This window comes from Phodopus roborovskii, unplaced genomic scaffold (genome assembly GCF_943737965.1).
Source record: "Phodopus roborovskii unplaced genomic scaffold, PHOROB, whole genome shotgun sequence".
NCBI classification, from domain to species: Eukaryota; Metazoa; Chordata; class Mammalia; order Rodentia; family Cricetidae; genus Phodopus; species Phodopus roborovskii.
In genome coordinates, this window is record NW_026125711.1 from 1,723,505 (window position 1) to 1,748,683 (window position 25,179).

Below are 25,179 nucleotides of genomic sequence, written 5' to 3' on the forward strand. Positions count from 1 at the left end.
AAAATTGATACTGCCTTAACCTAGAGACAGGAGAGAAGTCCTAGTCCCTACTTCAAATGACTTGACAGATTTACATGACCCCACCTGGATGGCATTGCCCTACATGTGGAATTGGGATGGGGGGATGGGAGGGGAGGGTGGTCAGGGTGCATGTGAGGGGAGAGAGAGGGTAAGAGGGGGAAAGGGAAGTAGAGAGGGAGTGAGGGGGAGGGAGAGGGAACTGGGATTAACATGTAAAATAAAAAGTAATAATAATAAAAAAATATCTTTTTTTCTAGTTTGTGGAGTCAACTCACAATTTTCATCTGTTGCCCCTTTTATCTCACTAACCTATGAGTAACTAGACAAATCTTTCTCATAGTGTATCATCCAATCTCCCTAATCCACATTTAAGGACATCTGAAAATAGATTAGGTTCACTCTAATAATCTGAGGTCATTGGCCTATCTTAAACTCAGCTGATTAGCAACTTCAACATTTTCACAGTTACTGGGGATTCTGTCATGGGCATCTTGTTTTGCTCTCCACAATATCCAAATAAATGTTTTAAGATAGAAATGGGGAGAGATCATATAGGTGAAAAGTAATGGCCACAATCTTAAGTAGCAAATTGAAATCAGATAATCCCAAACAAACAAATATATAAATAAATAATGGCAGGAATCATATGCAGTATCTAAGGATAATGTCTCTGTGATAAAACGGTACAGCCAATACATTATTTCCTTCTAGTACACACCTACCCCTGCATGCTGTTATTAAATAGTATCATATAAATACATGGGTAATATATGAATGGTAATCCTGTGCACTTTCGTGTATATGTGTGAGTGCACATGTAGGTAATGCATGCATGTGCACATGTAGAGGCCAGAGGTCAACTTTAGGTATTGCCCTCAGGTACCATCTGCATTAGTTTTTGAGACAGTCTCTGAGTGGGACTTGAAGCTCACTGATTCTACTATGCCAGGTGACCAGTGAACGCCAGTGATTTGTCTTTTTTCACCCTTCTAGGGCTGGGATTACAGACACATACTATCATGCTCAGCCATATATATATGGCTGGGGCTCCACTCAGGTCCTCATGCTTGGCTGGAAAAGAGGCTTCTATCCTAGTAAATGGGGTGAAAGAGAAGATGAAGCCAAGTTATTTCCTGCTACATTCTTGCTGGCTGCAACTTACAGACCTGTGAAACCCAGTGTCAAGCCATTTATAGACAATCTACTTCTGAGAGAGTTTAATAGGTAGCAGAGCTGATAGAGCTGATTGATTTCTTCAGCCTATTGAAAGTCAGCTCTTAATGCAAGGGTTCTTAAAACAAGAAAGCAAAAAAAAAAAAAGTAGAGAGAATATAGAATGGTATATAGGACAAACAATAAAAATCCTTAATGCCAAAGACTAAATAAACATTTAGATTAAAGGGTCTCAAATTATTACAACATAATTATAGAAATCAGAGCCACACTTATCACAGTTAAATAAGGATCAGGATAAACAAATAGCCCGAATAGATGTTTATTCAGGGAGAAATAACTTACAACCTAGACAGATGAACACCAGGAAATTCCACCCGATGCTCTCCTGTCTGAGTCCCGCCAAGAAGAGAGCTTTTCTGGGCTCTTCCTCAGACCTCCTTCCACAGGTCACATCTGCCCATGGCTCCACCCCCCAATGGGCATGGTCAGTGCCACAGAATGACTATCTCACTACACACACTTAAAGATTTTTTAAATCAAAAGTAATATACTAGACAAGACTAACATAGACCTAAAAGTTTAGTTTTTTTTTTTTTAACTAAAAACAGAGAAAGAAATGGAAACATGCAAACTATTTAAAGTTATCTTAGGGGAGGTTACTAGACCAGTTCTATCAAAAGGGTGAGTTAACTAAATGAAGATTCTTATACAGATAAGAGAATCACAGACCCATTAAAAAGAACACAATAGATCCATACTTAGATGAAAAGATTGGAGTGTGTGTGTGTGTGTGTGTGTGTGTGTGTGTGTGTGTGTGTGATTGTTTTAACATGGGGTTTCATGGAGCCCACACTGACTGCAAACTTTCTGTGAAGCTGAGGGTGGCATTGATCTCTTGATCTCCTGCCTCTACCTCCCAAGAATAGAGACTGCAGGCTTGTACCACAACATTCATCTTAGAATTTGCTTTTTTAAAAGTATTTTTATAATTTATTTATTCTTTTAAATTTTAATTTACATTCCAACTACAGTTCTTCTTCCCACCCCTCTCACTGAGGGAAATGTAAGGGAAGTGAGGAGGGGATGGGAGGGATTTACTTGTTTTTAAGAAATGCAGGTATATCTGTTAGTAGATGAAGGCTCGCGTTTGTCTTTTTTGTGACTGGGTTACCTCACTCATGATGGTTTCTTCTAGTTCCATCCATTTGCCTGTGAATTTCAAGATTTGATTGTTTTGTTTGTTTGTTTGTTTGTTTGTTTGTTTTTCTGCTGAGTAGTACTCCATTGTGTAAATGTACCACAAGCCTTCCTTTAGTAGCTGATGGAAGCAGAAGCAGACACCCACAGCTAAACACTGAGTCGAACTCCTGGAATCCACTTGCAGACACGGAGGAGTGATGAGCAAAAGACTGGGCTGACCTGAACAAGGGGAAGCTCATGGACCCCAGACCAATACCCCTGAATGTGGGTGTTATTTAGAAGGACTGGGCTGTCTATGGGACCTCTGGTAGTAGATCAGTATTTGTCCCTAGTTTATAAATGGACTTTGAGAGCCCATTCCACATAGAGGGATACCTTCTCAGCCTAGACACATGGGGGAGGGCCTAGGCCCTGCTCTAAATGATATGACACACTTTGAAGACTCCCCATGGAAGTTTGCTCCCTGGGGAGCATAAAGGGGATGGGATGGGGGTTGGTGGGAAAGTATAGGAGGTTTCGGGAACTGAGATTGACATGTAAAACAAGCTTCTTTCAAATTTAAATTAAAAATAAAACACACACACACACACACATCTATATAAACAAAACCTATAAAAACAAAATCAGGACCAAGATAACTATGGGGCAGACTTAGTAGACTTCCTAGGGGAGACCTTACCCTCTTGGAGGAGCAAATGGGAGATGGGATGGGAAGAAGTGGAGGTAGTGGGAAGAGGGAACTGGGATTGGAATGTAAAAACTAAATTAATAAAAATGGTTTTTAAAAAAGAAATGCAGGTGTATATATAATAGCATAGGCCTGTGATCTCAGTGCTCAGAAAGCTGAGGCAGAAGGATTTAAAGTTTAAGGTTGAATGTGTATTATTGACATAAACAAGAGACAGCAGAACTTTAACAACAAAATGTACAGAAAATGATCTGAAAGGATACACTTCAAATAATGTATAGCTTTTGCCCCTAGAGAATAAAGAGTATTGAAGTGAAAGTAATTTGCCTTAATCCAGCCTCTGTACTTGAACAAGTTTGGCTAAAGCCAACTATCTGCATAGTGAACTACAACCTGTAAAAGTTGTAACCCCACCTTATAACCAAACAACTGAGTATCAGTCAATTAGAGAAGCTGAATTTACAGTCAATCAGAAGCTAAAATCTACCAAATCATCAATATATAAGCCAAATGCCAGTAACAGTCATCAGGATTTATAATTGTGTTTACTTGTCTTCCTGTCTTATTTTGCCATTTAAACAATACATGCCTAAAAATTATAGTTTCTTCAGCTCTATAGATCCAGTATGTTTTTCGTATGTTTAATTTAACTGAAAAGGGAAACAACAGCTTCTTAAGGTAGCACTTGCTATGCTTACCTGTACTTCCACCAACCAGTCCACAAGAATGGCTCTCATATCACTGGTGAGTTCCATCTGTCTGTCCATGTATTTCATAACTATGAACTTTTCCTGGCAGTATTGAAAAAGAAATGTTAATAAACTATTCTTGTACTTCAAAATTTTCACAATTAACTTCTTTTTCATGGTTCTAACACACTACTTTCAACTGGTATCAGATGTAAGCATATCAGAATATCTTTTTCTCAGCAAGTTCAAGCTATCTTTGGGAAATGCACATATAAAATATTTAAGTATCATATGAGATATTGGGGAACCTACCCATGGCTGTCAATGAATACTAAAAGAGTCATAATACTTCTTTGCAATCCAGTCTAAAACACTATACCATGCTGTGTAGACCAATGCTTATTCAACTTTGGCATACATATGTAGTACTCAAATGTCATTTAAAATTCCATATTTTCATTTAGAAATCTATGCTTAGCTTCTCCATTTATGACAAGACTTTCAGTGAGACCCATCAGAGCCAGTCTACCCACCTGTCTGACCCCTCAGCCACACCACTGGCCATTTTGTGAACCATATGGTACCCTGTGAGTTCAAACTCAGGTATGGACCCCAGAGCTAGTCTGCGATCTACCCCACCCACTATGCTACCCAGAGATGTCACGGCTCCTATGAGTACAACCCCTGGTACAGATCTTCAGCCCAATCTACATCCCTTGGTATGCAGGTAAGGATATATCTAGAAGGAGCTGGAAGGAATGTGAATATGGTCAAAATACATTAATTGAAATTCTCAAAGAATTAATGAAATAGCTTATATTTTTCCAAAAACAAAAAAAGATTTCAGAGAATGAGGAAAGAGGGCACGGAGCTGGATGGACAGAGGTAGGAGGATCTGGGAGTAGATGAGGGAGGGAAAACCACGATCAGAATGTGCTGTATGAAGTGTGGTTCCTGGTAAAGTAGTACATGATGCCAATAACATATGGCAGCCAGGAAGTACAGAGATCAAAGGGTCTATGGTATCCAAATACCCTCTACAAGCATTCTTCTGATAATTGAATCTCCTCTTATAAGACCCACCTCCTAAAGGTTATGTTATCTCCTGGTATTGCCTCAAACTAGGGACTGAGACTTTGTGGAACATTCTAGTTCAAAATGATAGCATGAGAAACCCTGGGAGATATGAAATGTGTTATCATATGGACATCCAGGATACCTTGTCTATGATTGACATATGGAGTTGGTATAGTATTGTATAACTGAGCCATTTATCTGAGGAATCTGATGTGAACTTTGGATGCTCAGTGTGAGAATCTAATCAAACTGCTGAAGTGAATTAGAGAAATGGGCAGGCGGTTGCTACCTCACAAAATGTTGTACTAGCTTTGATGAAAAAAAAATAAACTTTAATCCCTAAAAAATAAAATAAAAAGTACAACTTACTTTACCTTAAGAAAGAATATACTGTATGAAAAAAATTCATTTTCAAAAAAAAAAAAATAAAAACCAGGAAACAGAAAAAATTCAGATTTCATCTGATACTGCTAAGCCAAGACTCAAGCAAACATACAGAGATGTCTCTTGGTTTCTCTAAGTTACAGATGGTACTGAATTATTTCAACTTAATTTTTGTACATTATGATAGATATAATACAAGACACATTCAGTAGAAACGTAGCTACTGGTTTTTAAATTTGATCTTTTTTTCAGAGCTAAAAATAAGTGGCATAATTCTCTCAATGAATTCTCTCATCAATCTACATTTTACAGTGAATACTCTGGCTGAGGCTAGATATTTATTTAGCTTATTTAGTTTATTTAGATTTTATCCTCTTCATATGTCAAGAAGTATCTGTGCGTTAGAAAGGTGTGGACTATAAAATCAGGTAATCAATTCTCTCTAGAGAGAGTGTGAGATATTCATTCACCATCATATATAGAGTCTGCTAAAACTTCCACTTGGTAGATAATCTTGCTCTTATCTGTTTCATTGAAAAAGAGAAGAAAATTTGGAACTAATATTTAAAGCAGACTTTTTATTTTCAAAGGCAAAGAATACTGCACCAAGTTGGAAAGTTGAAATAACAGGTGTGAGTATTACATACAATGTCAGAAACATAGGAAAACAAGGAAAAAGATCTCTAATAAAAGTTACTCAGAGACAAGCTACTTATGATTTTTATGTCTTAGGTGCAACTTAGAAGTTGCAAGGTCATGGTCTTCACGATAATCAGACTTTTGTTAGTATTTCAATTCTACCATGTAATATAGATGACTCTGGGTAGTTTACCTGTAATTTAAAATGGAGATAATAATCTCCACCATCAAGAAACTTTTGGAAGAATTAAGATAATGTCTACAAATCCTTCAACATGGTGGTCAACTCACAGTAAGCTACCAATAAGTAGTCATCACAGATACTATTGTTTTCTACATCATTATCAGTCCCCCCTTCAATTTAGTAGCTGAAGGAGAGAATGGGAAGGAAATGAGAACTAGAAATCCCTGTCTACCTTCAGTAACCTACATACCCACCTCTCTCTTCCTCAAGTAAATGAAGATTTCCTTGACATATACAGAGTTGAGTGCTGGATTGCGGTCTTCCTTTTCGATACTTTCCACTGTGTCACTGTCATCTAGTATGATTATCTGTTTAGAACAAAAGACAAAAATTTTGAATGCATGTTCCATGATTTTTGGCAGGAGACTAGTTTAGAAAGGGATGGAGGGAACTTTCTAGGGGTAGTAGAAATGTTTTATGTATGTTAATATATTTGCTTGTATTGATGATTTGTGCACCTTTACTGCATATAAATTTTGACTTAAGCATCTTATCTTCATTCCTGAGTACAAGATGTGCTGGGGTAAAGCTGGCATAAAGATTGTGGGAGTGGCCAACCAATGACTGGTCCAGCCTGAGACCCATGCCATGAGAGGGAGCCAACACCTGACTTTGTCTGGAATTCCAGTACCCAGATGCTGGGTGGCCCAGAAACCTAGGATAGAACCAAACATACCTGGGGGAAATGTCAATGAAATAATTCCTAATGATATTCTATTATACTCATAGATTGGTGCCTAGCCCAACAGTCACCAGAGAGGCTTCATTCATCAACTGATGGAAACAGATGCAGAGACCCAAGCCAAACATTAGGCAGAACTTGGGGAATCCTGCAGAAGAGGGGAAGGGAGGCTTGTGGGAGCCTGAGTGGTCAAGGACACTACAAGAAAACCCATATAATAAACTAACCTGGGTTAATAGGAGCTCACAGAGTCTAAACCAACAACCAGGGAGCCTGCATTGGTCTGACCTAGGCCCTCTACATATATGTAAGAGTTGTGTAGCTTGAAAGAGGAGATTATGTATTACCATTCATTAAATAAAATCAAAAGGTAACCAAAGAAATATAATCTCTCACTGAATGGAGGCTCTTTCCACAACATAGTACACACTGCTTAGTTACTTGCTTAAGCAGCACATAAGAACATGTTTGAGATATTGGGATTATGGCTCAGTGGCTGACAGCACCCACTACTCTTGCAAAGAACCCGAGTTTAGTTCCCAACAACCATTCTGGGCAGTTCACAACTGACTATAAACTCCAGCTCTGGGGGTTTGCAATGCCTCTGGCTTATACAGGCACCTGAAATCACATGCATAGACATACCTACAGACAGACAGACAGACAGACACGCACACATGCACATGCACTTGTGCACATCCTTCATTAAAATACTTCTTAAATAATCTCTTTTGGGGTTAATGTTGCAAACTTAGGCCGAGCATATGCTCTGCCCTGGCTTCAATATTCAAAACCATATTTAAAAGAACTATTTTGGTAAACAATAGTTTGTCTTAAATTAGATAAAACAACTTACCTAAATTAGACAAAATGCCTTACCTAATTTAAGAAAAAAATAAATAAATACCTCAGTCTGCTTTTCACCCACAGATGACTGCAGGTCTTTGGAAGAAGATTCATATGGACTGGAATTCATGACAGGATCAAACTTCTCCTCAATGGGCACAAGAGCATTGGAATCACCTGCTCTGGATTCTAAATCATTGGTGGGCATCTGAGGGTTAGTCTCATGTGGAAAGACAAGGAATGATTTGAAAAATTCCTCTTCATCAATAATACTAGTGTCTTCAAAAGCTAGTAGATCTGTAAAGGACAATTGGTCTGCAGCAGTGAGTCCTTCATTCAATGCCAGTATATCCATGGACTCCTCCTCAACATTTAATGTCTTTCTGGCTACATCATCATCATACCCAATGTCAGGATTCTGATCAAAAGTCAAAACCTCCTTGGGACTTGCCTTCTCGATGTTGGGATTCTCTTTCAAGGCCATTGGATCCTTCAAGGTAGCCTCTGTTTTAGTGCTCAGGTTCTCCTGCAAGGCCAAAGGATCCTCCAACACAGATTCTCCCTCGATTCTAGGTTTCTCCACCAATTCCAATACTTCCTTCAAGAGAACCTCTACATTACTTGGTGGTTTCTCCTGAAAGGTCAAGGCTACCTTCTCCACACTGGGCTTCTTCACTATGACCAGTAGCTCCTTCAGGACAGTCACCAGCTCAGCTTGGGGCCTCTCCTCCTGTGAAGCTAAGGGCTCTTCCACAATTGCCGCCTCCTTGATGCTTGCTGTCTCCTGCAAGGTCCAGCATTGCTTGGAGTGAGTTTGTGTGTCAGTGGTGTACTTTGTAAGAACAGCCTCCTCAGAAGAATTATCTTGTGTGATCGATGGCTGCATAAGGACAGCCATTTTCTCCATACTGAGTTCCTCCTGAATGTTTAAAGGTTCCACAGAGGCCTCCTCCTTAGTGCTGGGATAGCTTTGAAAGTTCAGTGAGTGATAACTAAAGGACTCATCAACATCACAACTGCTGCTCTCTTCCAATACCTTCTTTAAGACAAATTCCTGCTCTAGAGCAATGATCTTCTCTTGGCTCGATTCCTCAGAGGAGGGATATCTGTCCTTACAAAAGAGCTTTCTAAAAAAGGCCTCTTCTTCAGAAACACTGTCCTGCGAGTCAAACAGTTGTCTGTGGGAGTCCTTTTTTCTATCAGTCTTCTCTTGCAAGTCTAAAGACATCTGGAATTTAAAGGTATCTTCATCAGCAGAACTATAAGGAGAAAATAGCTCTGGAGAGAAGAACATCTTGTCATCATATAAAGTCGCTGATTCCTTACTATATGATTCCTTACTATATGCTCCTTCTTGACTGGTGGTCGTCTGTGAGGCCAATGGCATTGAGAGGGATCGTTTCTGTGGAATGGAGTACTTTTCATTCAGTGAAGATGGATTCTCTTGGAAACCAGTTATAGTTTCATTTCTAAGTGATCCAGGCTTTGTAGAGAACAAGTTCCTATTTTCATTAGTTCTTTCCAGCCACTCTGCCTGAGCTGGCCAGAGGGGGAGTATATGAGTAGCACACTTTTTTTTCGGTATAGCTGTATTTTCTGTCTTAAAGGGCAGTGGCTCCTTAGCCAGTGACTCTGCTGCTGAAGTGTCTGTCTGTAATACTGGTGGATTTTTTAAATGGAACATTGTCCCTTGAGAAAAAGTCTGCGGCATCTCTACAGTTAAGGGCTTGTGGGTAAAGGCTGGCTCCTCCATAATGCGCCGTTTCTTAAAAGCTGAAGCTAACCGACAACGTGACTCCTCCTCCAAGTGACGCTTTCGAGGGGCACAGAGCTTCTTCGACTTGGACAATACCCCAGGACTAGTGCGCCTCTTTCGTAATAAAGATGGCACCTGGAAAGGGGGCTCTTTCTCAGTTGTAGACTTCTTGAAGGATAATGGCTCATTAGTAACTGGCTCTTGCACTGCAGGGTTATTGAAGAAATATTTACTTTTAGGGAGGTGCTGCTTCCTCTTTAGAGGTGAGTGCTTCTTTATGCGAGGGGCCTCTTCCATGCTATACCGCTTCTTCAAAACTGGAGCTACATTAAAATGCAATACCACTTCCTCAGTGGTAGGCTTTTGCAGAGCCAAGGACTTCTCCACAGTGGCCATCCCCACGTGAGCAACGTTCTTGTCTGACAATACAGATGGCTTTTGGAAATGGGAATGTTTCTTGGTGGTAGACTTCTTAAAGGACAATGGCTCATGTTCATGGGTGACTGGCTGAACTCCTAGTGACCTAAAATTAATGCTGCTTCCCTGAGTGTCACGACTATTTTTAGAAGATGATAGCTTTTTTGTGTGAGTTGTTTCATTGGTACTATGTTTCCCTTTAAAAGCAACTGGCTCTGTTACAATGCCATCTTTATTATATGTAGTCACTTGTAACACCCTTGGCTTCTTCAAGATGCTTGCCTCCCCTTGAATATTATATTTCTCAGTGGCAGGATGCTTATTCTTGAAGGATGGCTTTCTAATCACTGACTTCTCTCTAGTAGTCACCACCTTTAATGCTAATGATTTCTTCTTGAATGAATTCTTCCCCTGAATTGTATACTTCTCTTCTTGAACAGCAGGTTTATTCTTTAAAGATAATGGACTTGAGGTGAAAGCATTCGAGGTGAAAGCTGCCTTCCTGGTGGCAGGTTTCTTTGAATCAATCATCTGTAAATGAAAATAATTAGTAGAATTTTAGACTTTCCCAAACAACTTTTGGTGAAGCTGCATCTATGAAAGAAAAAAATCTGATTCTCTAAGCATACTACCTCCTCAATGGCATCTGCTTCTTCAGGATTATCCATCATTTCTAAAGCCATTGGCTCTATATCAAGCCCATCGTAAACTTCCGTCTCCTCCATCAAGGTTAGTGACTGCTCTATTTGAAATGTCTCCTGATGATATGCACGCCTCTGTGATGTCTTCTTCATAAATCTTGTCTCTTCAGTAGCAGTTTCCTCATTTAAAACTAATGTCTTTTGAAAAACAGATGCTTTCTCAGTAGTAAGTGCTTTAGACTGTTTCTCCATGTTTGACAGTGAGGTGACAAGTCCCACCTTAGAACTGTAAATGAAACAAAGTGTAAGAACAATATCACTCCTAGTGCTCACCCACCATTTCATTCTGTTGCTACATTAACTAAAAGAAAGGGAAAGAGCTATAACACCAAGATAGAAAAACTAAAAAAAAAAAAAAAAAAAATGTAAAACATGCTGAACCAAGTTAGTGGCACACTGTATAGTTTCTATGCCTATATCCTTACACTTTTCTACTTTTCCCATGAGATCCATGTTTTACTTTCTCTCATTTGACTTACTACCATTATTTATATACTAAGTTTCTATTATAATACTTATATGAATGAGTTACCTGTATATGTATTGATCACTCTTACTAGAAACAGTTATTTATCTTTGCCTAACCACACCATGCCTCTAATAAAATGCACGTTGAAATTATTATTGTTTGAAGGATGATGAGAGATGAAGACTGGTAATTAACATTGATGGTACCTAACAACATTTTCTACACGAAGGAGTATTCTGAAGATGTTTTCTCAAAGAAGGAAATAGAGAGATCAAAATAGAAATGTGTCACATATGTCAAATCTAAATCTCTATTTTAAATAGGATTTCATGATTAATGAGAGTGATTAATATAGCATAATCAAATCATTTGAAGAATACAAGTCAAAATAAGAACTAAAGGGAAGTTAAAAAAAAAAAAACCACCATCCTACCATTCTGAACACCGGGTATAAATACCTCTGCTCTAAAGATTTCATTATATGAGTCAATTCACATGAAATATATAGGATTCTAGAGTGTAGGGCAGTGGTTCTCAGCCTGTGGGTCAATCCCTTTGGGTGTCAAAAATTCTTTCACCTGAGACCCTCTGGAAGCATAGATATTTATGATTCATAATAGTAGCAAAATTTCAGTTATGAAGTAGCAATAAAAATGATTTGATGGATGGGGATCCCCACAACATGAAGAACTGTATTAAGGGAGGGTCACAGCATTAGGAAGGCTGAGAACCACTGGTATATGGAGAGTCGAAAAAGTAAACCTCTAGATACAGTTTGCTCTGAAGATGTTGACATTTTTTAAGATTACACAGAGTTGATAGCTCTAGAATTTTTAAATCACTGTATTATAAAATATAACAATTGGGTCACAGAGATGGCTCAGAGGTTAAGAGTCCTGAGTTCAATTCCCAACAACCACTTGGTGGCTCACAAAAATCTTTAATAAGATCTAGTGCCCTCTTCAGGTCTGCAAGCATACATGTAGGCAGAACACTGTATACATAATAAATAAATAATATCTTTTAAAAAGAAAAATTAACAATTAATTAAAAGGAAACGCCTTATAAGATTCTGCTCGACAAAACAGGCTTTCCTGGTGAGGACATTTAGAAGTCATTTCCAGGTCTTCGGATAATATAGGTATAATAAAAACATGTATTGTCAGGAGCTAGCCTGCCAAGATTCAATTCCTGTGTCCTCATTTAGGACCCAGGTAATCTTGGACAAATTAATTCGGTGCATCAGGTTTCCTGCCTATAAAATGAGGATAAAATGTACACCTCTTAAATAAGTTTGTTGTGAAGAGCTGACAAAATAATATGTTTAGTGACACTTAAAGGAATGTTAAGAGTAGTTCAATGGAATTATATAACAGTTCATTAGAATTATATGATTAAAATTTGTAGAAGGTAACATACTAGCAAAATTCACTAAAGAAGAAAAAAAAATTAGTTAGACTTGTATCACATAAAGGAATTTAATTAGCAACTGAAAAATCTAACCACAAAGAAGAATTCAAGCTCAGATCAATTCACTGGTGAATTCTATCAAAAACTTATAGAGAAATTAAAACCAGTTCCTCATTGACTCTCTTAAGAAATAAGAAAAGTCAAAACAGAACCTCTAGGACAGGCTCCAAAGCTACACAGAGAAACCCTGTCTCAAAAAAACCACCACCAACAAAAGAAAGGTAGAAACCATTTCTAACTTACACTATAAGGCCAGTGGTATTATGATACCAAAAGAACAACAGTATCAAATGGCAAGAAAATTATAAACCATTACCTCTTATGGAGATAGATGTAAAAACCCCCATCAAAATACTAGAATAACAAATCCAGAAATGGATTTTTAAAGGATGATACACCATAATCAAGTAGATACCTTAGAAGTGTAAAGTTATTTTAACATCCAAATTTCAAATATTACACCATAATAACAGAACAAATCAATGTCATTTATTATCAATAGATCCATAAAAAATCATTTCACAGAATTCAACACTTTTTCACAATAAAAACCATTTAGCAACCTGTAAAAGAAGTGAGATTCTTGGGCTGGCAAGATGGTTCATCAGGCTTGTAAAGATGCTTGTTGCTCAGCATTCAATCCTTGTAATGAACGTGTAATGAACAGAAACACACACACACACACACACACACATATATATATATGTACATATATATACATATACATATATATATATACATACATACGTGAGAAAATATGAAAAAAATTAAAGGAAAGGCAAACACTAGAGTCAATAGGCTGTTTGTGTATGGTTTTGTGTGCACACGTGTGTGTGTGTGTGTGTGCTTATCTAGACAAACAAAGGAGAGTCAGACTGACCATTGGACAGGCAAAGAGATGGATAAACAATAGGCAGACTGACAATAGACAGATGGACAGACCAATGGACAGACAGACAACAGATAGACAGAAATAATGAATTCTAGTGAAGATGGTTGAGAGGATGGGATGCAAGAGGAATTTGATAGGGGAGAAGGGTTAGAAAAGATGCAGCTATGGTACACACATGCATCAAATTCTCAAACATACATTTAAAGAAGAAATGAGATTCTTGAACCTGATAAAAAGGCATCTATAAAAACTCTAAGGCTAATATTACATTTAATAGTGACAGATCAATGCCTTCCCCATGACATCAGCAAAAAATCAAGGATGACCAATTCTTGCCACTTCTACATTTTACCAACATTCTAGACAAGGCAATTAGATAATACAATTAAATAAAGGCATCCCTATTATAAAGGAATAATCAAAATTATCTATATTATCACATTAGATCTTATATAGAGAAATTCCAAGGAATCCACACAAAACAGTTATAACTAATAGACAAGTTAAGCAAGATTTCAATACACAAAATCAGGGGGGTATACTATAGATCTATAATACTAAAAATCATATAGTACTGGCACAAAAGCAGATATGTAGACCAGTGAAATAAAATAGAAAATCCAAACATTAGTAGAAGTTACTAGAGCCATCTGATATTAGATAAAGAAGCTGGAAATATATATTGAAGAAAAGACAACATCTTGAACAAATGATGCTAGGAAAACTGAATGCCCACATGCAGAAGAATAAAATTGAACAAATGATGCTAGGAAAACTGAATGCCCACATGCAGAAGAATAAAATTAGACCCATATCTATCACACTACACAAAAATTAGACCCAAGAACACCAAAGGCTTCAATTTGAAACCTAAAACTGCTAGAAGAAACATAGGCTGCACATACAAGATATACAGGTAGGAAAGGACTTTCTAAATAGAACTACATTTACTCAGGAATTAAAGCCACCAATTGACAAGTGGGACTTCATAAAACATAAGGCTTTTGCACAGATAAGGAAACAATAAATCAAGAAGAAACAAAGCTCACAGAATGGGAGAAACTCTCTGCCAGCTACCCATTTGACAAAGAATTAATATCCAGAGTACATAAAGAACACACACACACACACACACACACACACACACACACACACACACACACGAGTCAAGAAAACTGGGTGATGGATTCAAACAAAGCATTCTCAACTGAAGAAATAAAATTAGCTAAGAAATATCTCCAAATGTGTTCATCTCTAGCAATTAGGGGAATACAAATTAAACAACTTGGAGATTTCATATTACTCTAGTTAGAAAGGCTAAGGTAAATAAAAAACATTTGACCATAGATGGTGGATAAGATGTGGAGAAGCAGAACCCTCATTCATTATTTTAGGAATGCAAACTAGAGAAGCCAATTAAGAAGTCATTATGGAGAATCTTCAAAAAGCTAAAAATAAGTGCACCAATATGACCCAGCTATACTACTCCTTTGCCCAAAGAACTTACCATCCTACTGCAAGGATCTTTCTCAGTTATGTTTGTATTTCTACTATTCACAATATGTAGGAAATATAAGCAACCTAAATGTCTTTCAACAGATGAATGAATAAGGAAAATGTGGTACATATACATGATGATACACAAAATTTGCAGGTAAATGGACAAAACTGGAAAATATTATGTTGATTGAGCTAACTCACACCCATAAAGAAAAAGTCTGCATGTTTCTATCGTCTCTGCTTTATACCTCCAAATCATCAGATGTGAATGTAGAACCTGCAATAACCAAAGAAATCAGAAAAGTGAGAAAAGACCATTGGTGGTGAGGCTAGAGAAAGGACTAGCAGGATGAAGGTGTAATGAAAGGGGAAAAGGAAGAAAGGGAGGGGTCTTGAGTTTGGGAGTGGGGAAGAAGATCAACACAGAAGAAAAAGAGGGAGGAGAGACAAATATCATTCAGGATATTTACAGAGGCCTTGAGGAGTCATTTCATTTTATATTTACCTAAAATGTATATTTATCTAAAGTTATGCCACTTGGGCTGATGATGCTCCCCCTTCTCTGCAAGAACCACAGACTATCAACAACAAAAACACACAGAACGAGGCATGAGAAACCTCTTTTTAAGGTGTTGGTCAGGGTAGTTCCAGAGACTCCCAAAACAATATAGGCTACTGTTGTTATCCTTGGCTGCCTCCAAGAGGTTGATGGTAAAACCTATTGCTGAAGACACCACATATCTTGAACAGAAGACTTGAAAGATTTGAAATGGATATGATCTGAAAGCTTCATCCTCAAAGTCTAGCTTTCATAGTACTAGAAGGTGTCATGACAGCTTCCAAAAGAGGGAATCAATCAACAATCTTACCCAGTTATAATACATGTAAACCAAAACAATGACCAGCATGACAAGATAGCCCTAAAAGTGCAATAGTGACACTCTTATATTGGTGGTAACCACCAGCTATCTAATTAGACTTAAGGCCACCTCAACAGGAAGAAAATGATATCTCATACTGGAAACCAAGCCAACTTCCCAGAGCTAGTGAGGTTATCAATCATAGAGAAGAATGCACAATTGCATATGTCACTAGACCAGCATAATTCCTAACTGCATTCTAAAATGTATTCTTACAAGCACAATAAGTGTAACCATCACCTTTCCTCTAAGAAGGTCCTCTTTGTAGCAGGTGGAGAGCATTAACGAAAACCATAAATGGTCAAGATGCAGAAATCAAATGATGACAGGGTACCCACCCTCAGTTGATAAACGTATAATGCAAGTCCTACAACATAAGTCCTGCAATATTTGAGAAATATTGTGGGAGGAGGGATGGGAAAGTTGTAAGAGACAGAGGACCAGGAAAGCTGCTGTGAGATGTGCCTCCTACAAATGACAGGAAAGCTATATCCATGAAATCTCAACAATGTGACTGGCTCAACAGAAGCTGAACAATAAATGACAACACTAACAGACATGCTAATGTGGAGGCAAAAAAATCTCCCAAGCCCCACTCTTACAATAAGAACAGCAGGCAATTAATAACTGCTGAGAGAGGGAGAATTAGTCTTACCCAGTGATGGATGAGTCCCCTAATTGGTTAGCCTATACCAATTGGTCAACCCTCAAATCATGTACATATAAGCAATAGTAAATGGACTCACAGGCTCTGTTTTTATAATTATGTGTGTATATAAATAAACAATAATTATCAAAGAGGCCATGAATTTGAAAAGGAATAAGAAGGTTTGGGGATGGAGGAAGGAAAGGAAGTAAATAAATAATGTACTTATATGTGAATTAAACTTCTATGATTTAAAAAAAACAACTCTTTCAGGGGCTAGAAAAATGGCCCAGCAGTTAAGAATGCCTACTGATATTACAGAAGACCCAAGTTTGTTTCCTAGTAGTCACATCAACAGGTTCCCAGCTCTGAAGACATATGATATCATTGATTCCATGGACACCTGCACTCACATATGCATACTCCCACAGAGACATATACACATTATTAGAAATGAAAATAAATCCTTTAAAGAGGTCTTCCAGTATTTCCATATCCCATAAGGGGAAGACAGCTTCTTCCACAGGCCTTAGTAGATTGCTTCTGTTCTGACCTCAGGACAAGGAGTATTTTGGGTTTCAAAGCTCACTGAAAGTACCTGACCTGATTCTTTTCTTCACCTTTCTTCCTGCTGTACCTAGGCCCAGCCTTTGAAAGTAAGGTAATGAATGGTATCTCTAATGGTAAGTACAAAGGTACACTTAAGTAGAGGAGGAATGAGATAGAGGGAGGGACAGAGAAGGCAAAAAAAAAAAAAAAAAAAAAAAGCAAGGGAGCAGCATGAGTCATGCTAGTTCATTTCTGGAATTCCAAACTTTTTTTTACCTTATTCATTAGAAGCTATGCTTAGGTTTGTTACAGTCATCTGTCTAATTTATTTAAGTACATATTGGTCAGTACCTAAGAAGTAATTAGAGCTGGGTGTTGGTGGTGAGCGCCTTTATTCCCAACACTCGGGAGGCAGAGGCAGGCAGATCTTTGTGAGCTTGAGGCCAACCTGGTCTACAGAGTGAGTTCCAGGACAGGCTCCAAAGTTACAGAGAAACCCTGTCTCAAAAAAACCCAAAAAAGAAGTAATTAGAATTAATTAGAATAAAGAGAAACCCTTAAAGAAGAGGGGTGGAGAGAAAGGGCAATGGAATTATGTGGCATGAAAGCAGAAGGGGAGACCATCTTGGTTAGGGAAAACAGAACCAGCCTGAAAGACACATAGGGTCCAAAGAAGGGTAATGAGGGTAATGTGTAAGGCTAACAAAGTATAACAGAATATAGCCACATAGGCACGAACAAACTAGTAAATCTCATTACTCTGTATATTTACTTAAGAAAGAAAATTTAAAAACAGTGCAATGGTATCTGTGAATGCCCAACCACATCTGAAGCTTTAGAAGAGAGCAAGACCAAGTAATTTTGATAGGAAGGAATCAACACTTTTTCTGTACAGTAACAGACAACAAATATATACCCGGCATGGTGGCCCACACTTGCAGTCCTAACATATGGGAGAGGCTGAGGCATGAGGTTCATGAGTTCTAGGCCAGTGTGGACAACATAGTAAAACCCAAGGCTCAAAGAAAAGTTGATAATTAACTCTATGCTGACAGTGTAAACTCAACAACAGACATTGTGGAAAGTCAAGAGTGTAGCTGTATATGATTAATAAATGTTTATTGCTAGCCAAAATAAGAAGTACTAAGAGGAGAATGTAGAAAGGCTTCACAGTAGCTTTTAAGAATAAGGTATCCTAAGGGCAAATTCTTTTTTTTTTTTTTCTAATCTACTTGTAGGAGAACCTCTAATAACTGAAAGGCACATGTTAAGGATGCAGAGAGACAATAATTTCTGTCCAGTAGCAAGAGGAGTGTCTCCCAAAGTTTCTAATTAGATGATCAAACTTGTGTGCTATTGAAAGGATAGAAAATACAGCCTAACTCTCCAATCACCCCAGGAAGCTAGAAGTTTAAAAATACTATCTAAAAAGCCCTAAAATCCACAAATTCCAGACCCTGTCCTCTGCCAGTAAATAGGCAAGGTCACAGTCCTTGCTGCTTACGGCAGACAGGCCCTTGAGTACGTAATCCTGGCCTAGTAAGATAACAGAAAATGAGCTGGCTAACCGCTCATCTGACTTCGTAAACTGCTTGTGAAACCCCTGCCACAGTGACCTATGTGTGGGCTTTGTTGTAAATCCTATAAAGACTGTCTCAATTCTGCCATCAAGGTCCTCAGTCCTCTACCCCTGCATGGTGTATGACTGTGGACCCCAGTGCACTTGGAATTAAAAGTCCTCATGCTTTTCATCAAGACTGCTTCTTGTGAGTGATTTGGGGTGTCGCCTTTCCTGCATGGGAGTGTAAAGGTCCATGCTCAGCAGGTCTTTCACTATTAGGTAGCTACTGACATTTCATAAAAACTTAGGTTGACTCCATGCTCCCCCACATAGACTATTTTGAACAGGAGCTAAATCAAATATGACATCTTGTCCAATTCTGCAATGATGATAACATTTTCAGTTTATGGACTAACACACACAGTCCAGAGAAAAAGGAAGAGAGAAGAGGCCTATAACTCCATCAACCACAGATAGTCTTCTATCAGCACCCAGAAGTAATGTGGCAGTTACCACTGTGCCTTATTAAAAATATTCTTAATGAAAACAAAATGATGTCACAGTCTATCATATAAGACAATGCCAGTTGAATCTTCTCTTACGTTTTTATCTGAGTAATTTCACCAACTTCCTTGTTTGTCCTCTTGGAAACATGGCTTCTAAGCTCTATATTGTCTTCCTTCTTTGACTGGACAGTTTGACTTTGAGAAGCCTAGAAAAAAAAGAAAGGACAGCAAATTAAGAGAATCACATATTATTAAATAGGTAGTTCCTATAAGAAAGTCATGGCAGTTTCTCCATCCTATACAGGTAATTTGGATGTTCCCAGGAGTAACAATCTCAAAATTTTATAACAGATGTGGCCCTGGGCCAACCAACCACAGTGGGAGCTACACTAAGCAATCAGAACAATAATACTGATACATATAAAAATAAGTAGCAGCTATAAGTGTTCCCATGAGATGTAGGATTCAATTGTGATTTTCATGCCAGGCATACTGGCTCATGAATAATTGACAAGATAGTTTCTTACGTTTTTACTTAAAATGTACAGATGATACAGGAAACGTGACTAATTTTACTGTCTAGTTTTGCCTAGAACAACTAGCTACTCAGGGCAAACCTCTAACACAAATATACTTATGATACCACCATCTTATTTTGTGAAATGGTATTTTTAATATGTCTTTCAAGAGTATAACCTACACTAATCACGACTACTTTATTTTAAACAATAGAAATCATGAATCTGAATGGTGTCAGAAAAATGTCAATTTAAATGTTATACCTTTAAAATGAGCCTAATTTTATTTCAAATATTATTATCATAATCACATTAAATAAAAAAGAATTCAAGAAAAATTAATCTAAGTAATTTATAAGTACATTGCTTGACTATATAACCTCAGTCAGGATGGGTTTCCATGGAGTGGATATAACCAATAAATATGAAACACTATTTATTAGCTTTGTTTTGTGACATAAATATGGAAGAGTTGGTTTGAAACTGCTGCATTACAGTGCTGAATAAATATCTTGATGGTCTGACCTCATGACTGGGATTAATGCCCTTATATGTGATTCATTAGGGAGTTTTCTTGCCTTTCTGCCATATGAGGACACAGATAGAAAAGAGCATTTATGAGGAGTGGTCCGCAATCAAATACCAAATCCACTGGCATGTTCAAATTGGATTTCCTAGATTTTAAAACTGTAAGTGATATATTTCTAATGTTGGAGCTGGAGAGAGATGGATTAATGAGAAAGTAAAAACATATGCTGCTCTTCCAGAACACCTAGGTTAGATTCTCAGCAGTTCATAACTGTTTGTAACTCCAGTTCCATGGTATGTGACAATCTCTTCTGGCCTCTGCATGCACCACAGAAGCATGAAAGTGAACGTCTATACACATAAAAATAAATAGAAAAATAAATTACATTGTGTGTATAAGTTATTCATACTTTCTTATAGAAGTACAAATACACAAACATAACTTTTCCTGCTATGAAATATTAGTTGTGTTACATGTGCTAATGCTGTGGAATATTTGTTTAGTGATGCAAAGATGAGTTGTGTTCTTTCATGTTGCATGTGTTTAACTCTGTCAAGCTGTATTATTTTGCCTGCCTAAAACACCTGACTGGTCTAATACCTGTATGGCCAATAGCTAGGCAGGAGATGAATGGGTGGAGTTGCCAGGCAAAAAGAATAAATAAGAGAGAGAAGAGAGAAAAAAAGGAGTGAGAAAAAGAGGAGAGATGACACCATGGACTAGCCACCCAGCTACACAGCCCCGTCACAGTGTAAAAAGGAAAGAAAAGTATATAGAATAAGGAAAGGCAAAAATCAAGAGACAAAAGGTAGATGGGATAATTTTAGTTAAGAAAAGCTGGCTATACACAAACCGAACCAAGGTCTTGTGTTCATAAATAAGTTTCCATGTATTTATTTGGGTGCAAGGAGTGAAAAAAACAAAACAAAACAATTACATTGTCCCATACCACACATTCCCCCTAGGGATTCTGCAGGTGAAGGACCAAGGGAAGTTCTACTTTTTTTTTCTAATTTGTGTATTTTATCTAAATTGTATATCTACCTTATTTCAGCCAAAATCATAGAACCATTATTTAACACGATAGGAAATTAACACAAAACTGCAGGCATATATATATATGTATGTATGTATATGTATATGTATGTGTGTGCATATGTAAAGCTGAAATATGCAAAAATTAACATATATGTTATAATCTGCACAAAAAAGATATTGTATTAACAGGGATCCAAAGTAGAGAACTTTGTTCATACAATCATTCCTCATGGGGTCAAACATTGTCTAACAGAAGTATCTTGAAAATCACAAAAATACTTTACAAAAGAGGGCAAGAACATCTCACCAAGCTTTTCTGTAGTCTAAGTGAAAGAGACTTTAACACCAACACTGATTCTCATCTGTGAATTAGAGAGGACTATAGTATCTATTATATGGGGTTATATCAAAAGTAAGTGGCTTGAAAAAAGGAAAACTAATAGAGTAATATTCAAGACATCATAAGCACTCACTAGGCATCGATTATGATTATGATTTTCTAAGAATAATTACTACATTTTTCCTGCTCTTAAATTAACTTACCAATACTTTACTATTTCTGATTTTTCATAACACCTTAACCTTAGTTGAAGTTAAGTGACTGTTTTTGGCACAACTAGACAGTGACTCTGGAATTCTCATAGCACTAAAATGGCAGTGCCACTGATATGGTCCAAAAGGACATCCTGGGCTCAAATCAGGCTGAACTCTCCTGGGTATGAATCATTTGCCTCTGCTGGCTTCTGCAACCCACCAAATTCAACTCCAAAATTTAGAGTCAGTCACTTCAGCTGTTTTTCTCCTCTACCAGCTCCACCCAGTTTTCCTTTCTCACCTACTCAGCATCAGCATCATCCCAGAGCTCTCTTCTTTGTCTCTCTTGTTTGTTCCACAAGAGTTTTACTGGTATGCCACAGAAAGGTTGCTATTAGGTAACAAAAACCTAAACTAAGCAATCCTCAGAAATCTTGTAAAGCACATTTCTGTTTGTCAGGAAAAGCCATCCCTTTTCCTTCCTCAGTGGTCAACTATCGAGTGCAAAGGGCATCTAGTTTCTGATTAACACAGCAGTCTACAACAGATCAAATTTCCATGTTATATCCCAGGCTTTTCTGGCCTGCACCTCCCCTTCCACCACTACCTGTCCCCATAAAAACTGACAAGGTTTTCCCTGATGCCTGCTGTTTTCCGTTTTCTGCCCGCAAGAAACAGCCTGGAAGTATGGTTCCCCAAATAAAACTGCCTTTCTACCCATGGATTGGCCTAGTTCAATAGTTTCACTGTGCCTTACATATGGTGCCATGGCGCGGTGGCAGGACAAGATCAGGCGGCGGCAGGCGGAAAACTGTACTCGTTACAAATGGCATAAGAAACAAATAACAGGGCCAACAACATTGTATCAAACACAGAGTCTCTGTGTATTAATTGGGGCTGGCGCGGTGGCAGGACAAGACCAGGCGGCAGCAGGCGGAAAACTGTACTCGTTACAGTGCCAGAATCTGGTGCCAGAATCTGGAAGAGACACTTGAGCCCTGAACCTGTTCCCTCTTATAACCAAACCAAACTGTCAACTTGGCCCTCCTGGGTACAGATCAATGACCTCTGCTGGATTCTGCCATCCACCACATTTGACTCCAGTATTTAGAGTTAGTCTCTTCAGCTGTTTTTCTCCTCTACCTGACCAACCTACTTATCTCTCCTCACCTACTCAAAATCCTCTTAGAACTTCCTTCCTTCCCTCTCCCTCCCTCCCTCCCTCCCTCCCTCCCCCCCCCCTCTCTCTCTCTCTCAACAAGCATTACTGGCATGCCACACAGCAACCCTATACCCTTTTGGGTTCCCTATCACATGAAGGAGGGATTCCTGTCCACATGATCATGGGCACATCTCTGACAAGTGTCAGTCCCCTGGGGATGCCCTTGGATTAAGACTGTCCTGTGGTACTTAGCCCTTACCATTATCACCCACCCAATGCCTCTATTCCTGACTGTCCTGTGGCACTTAGCCCTTACTATATCACCCACCCAGTACCTCTACTCCTATGATATTGGTGTTCTCCTTTGAGGGGACTCCTATTTTCATGTTCTTTCCTAATTCTTCTGCCTCTTCTTTGCCCTGCTTCTAAGACTTTGCTGACACACTTTTTTTCAAGGGTGTCTCCCTTCCTCCCTCTAACCACCCATGGGATTCCCATTCAGAACCATTCAGAATTAGACTCATCAACTCCTCTTGCCTGCCTTTTCAAATCTCTTTCCCTCTTTGAACTTTTTTTTTTTTCTGAAAATGCGGCTTGACCTCAACACAAGCTTGATAATCATTCTCAATGGCAAGAAAATGGCACGTTGGATTTAGAAATTCTCACAGATTGTGACAGTTTCTGCCACAGAACAAGCAGATGGTCTGAAATACCTTCTTTGCTTCCCCCTCTCCTCTCTACTTTTGATTACTGGGTTTAGTCATATGGAGATTCAAATACCTTTGGGGTATGGATAATCCTAAAATATTTTACATGCTGTTTTACTCCACTGAAAAGCTGGCTCTGGGAATGAGATTTGGCCTGCACACTTTAGACCAAGCATTTTTGTTCTGTCCTGGGTCAGGCTGCCCTCTGACATTGTGACAGGGAAAAGAAGGACAACAGGACAGCCCAGGAAAAAGACAATTATGTGCCTGAGAATAGCTAAAAAACAAACTATACACTACAGAGGTCAATATTATTTATCTCATGGTATTTAAAATTTTTAATAAAGAGAGATTTATATATAAAACTAATATGGCTAAATGTAATCACATCTTCTTAGCTCTCTGAATACCACTCCCCTTTTCTTGGTTTTGTTTCAAATGTTCTGTCATTCAGATTCACAGATATGTTTGAAGCTTTTTCAGAAATGTGAGGTTTCTTTGTCTTGGGATCTCTAAGACCATCAGAGTGTGGTTTTAAAAGTCTGTAAAATCCCAAGCAGAGCTAAAGTTATCCCAAAACTTATAACAAAAAGGGTTTATAGTTAAAAATCTATGTACAAGTAATCTTAATTTGCTATACCATACCACAGATGTTACTTGAACTCAACTCCTTATTTAGGAAAATAGACTTTTTATTAGCTTAATAGACTTTTTATTAGACTATAAAGAAGTGATACCAGGTCTCTAATATTTTGTTTTTAATTTTATTTTCCTTAGATTAAGGAGGAAACACCAGGTCTTTAAGATATTTCACATAAGGCTGATTTTTTTCTTTTGATACAGGGTTTCTCTGTGTAGCCCTGACTATCCTGGAACTTTCTCTGTAGACCTGGCTGACCGCAAACTCACACAAATTGGCGTGCGTCTACCTCCTGAGTGCTGAGATTAAAGGCATGTGCCACTGCCACCTAGCTAAGGATGAATTTTTGTATAATCTTTGTCTTCAGAGTGGAAAACAATACATGAGGACAAAACTATGAAGAAGATTAATAGAAAATAGGATTTAGGAGCAACATGTTTGATAATTAAGGTTTAAAAATTGCTAAGTTTATAATGGTTTATTCAGAAACTAATTTAAAGACATGTCTAACCACTTAATATCTTTGTTAACTTTGTCAGGCTTTAGCTATTTGGAAAAATTATGCAATAAAATACTGCAATATTTTTTTTAAATTACACTATAAAAGGGTCAGGAAAATGAGGTTCCTAAGCTCTCCCGTGGACTGTATATATGATTTAAAGTGTATTTTCATTTAAAACATTATAAATTTTAAGGCTCAACCTCAACAGAGATAAAATTATGGAATCCTAATTTTACAAAAGTTACTAACATTGTAAGCAGCTAATGATAATTAAAACATAAAATTAATGGTCAATCACCTTATAAATGATCAAATTCTGTAATGTGCTCAAAACCATGTTTGTAGTCATGCTAAATAAATTGTAATTCATTTACAGGTAGAGGCCTGGAGGGAGAAACCAATTTTTATATCCCATTATATAGTCTTCTGTATATAATGTCAAAGTTAAACCTGAAGTAAACAACTAAAAATAAGTTTAAGTAAATTTAAAGTTTGTTCAATGTAGATGATGGCCCC

The 25,179-nt window shown here is 37.9% G+C and overlaps 1 protein-coding gene across 1 annotated transcript in view; it reads right to left on the reverse strand.

Annotated features, from left to right (window-relative positions):
- Positions 1–25,179, reverse strand: part of Ccnb3 (cyclin B3) — a 41,951-nt gene that overhangs the window by 12,487 nt on the left and 4,285 nt on the right. Inside the window, exons 3-7 of the mRNA XM_051178531.1 lie at positions 19,130–19,239; positions 10,452–10,746; positions 7,708–10,350; positions 6,313–6,426; positions 3,784–3,876 (exon numbers count right to left, since the gene is read on the reverse strand). Of these exons, the coding sequence (XP_051034488.1) occupies positions 3,784–3,876; positions 6,313–6,426; positions 7,708–10,350; positions 10,452–10,746; positions 19,130–19,239 (3,255 nt within the window). The remainder of the gene's footprint in view (positions 1–3,783; positions 3,877–6,312; positions 6,427–7,707; positions 10,351–10,451; positions 10,747–19,129; positions 19,240–25,179) is intronic.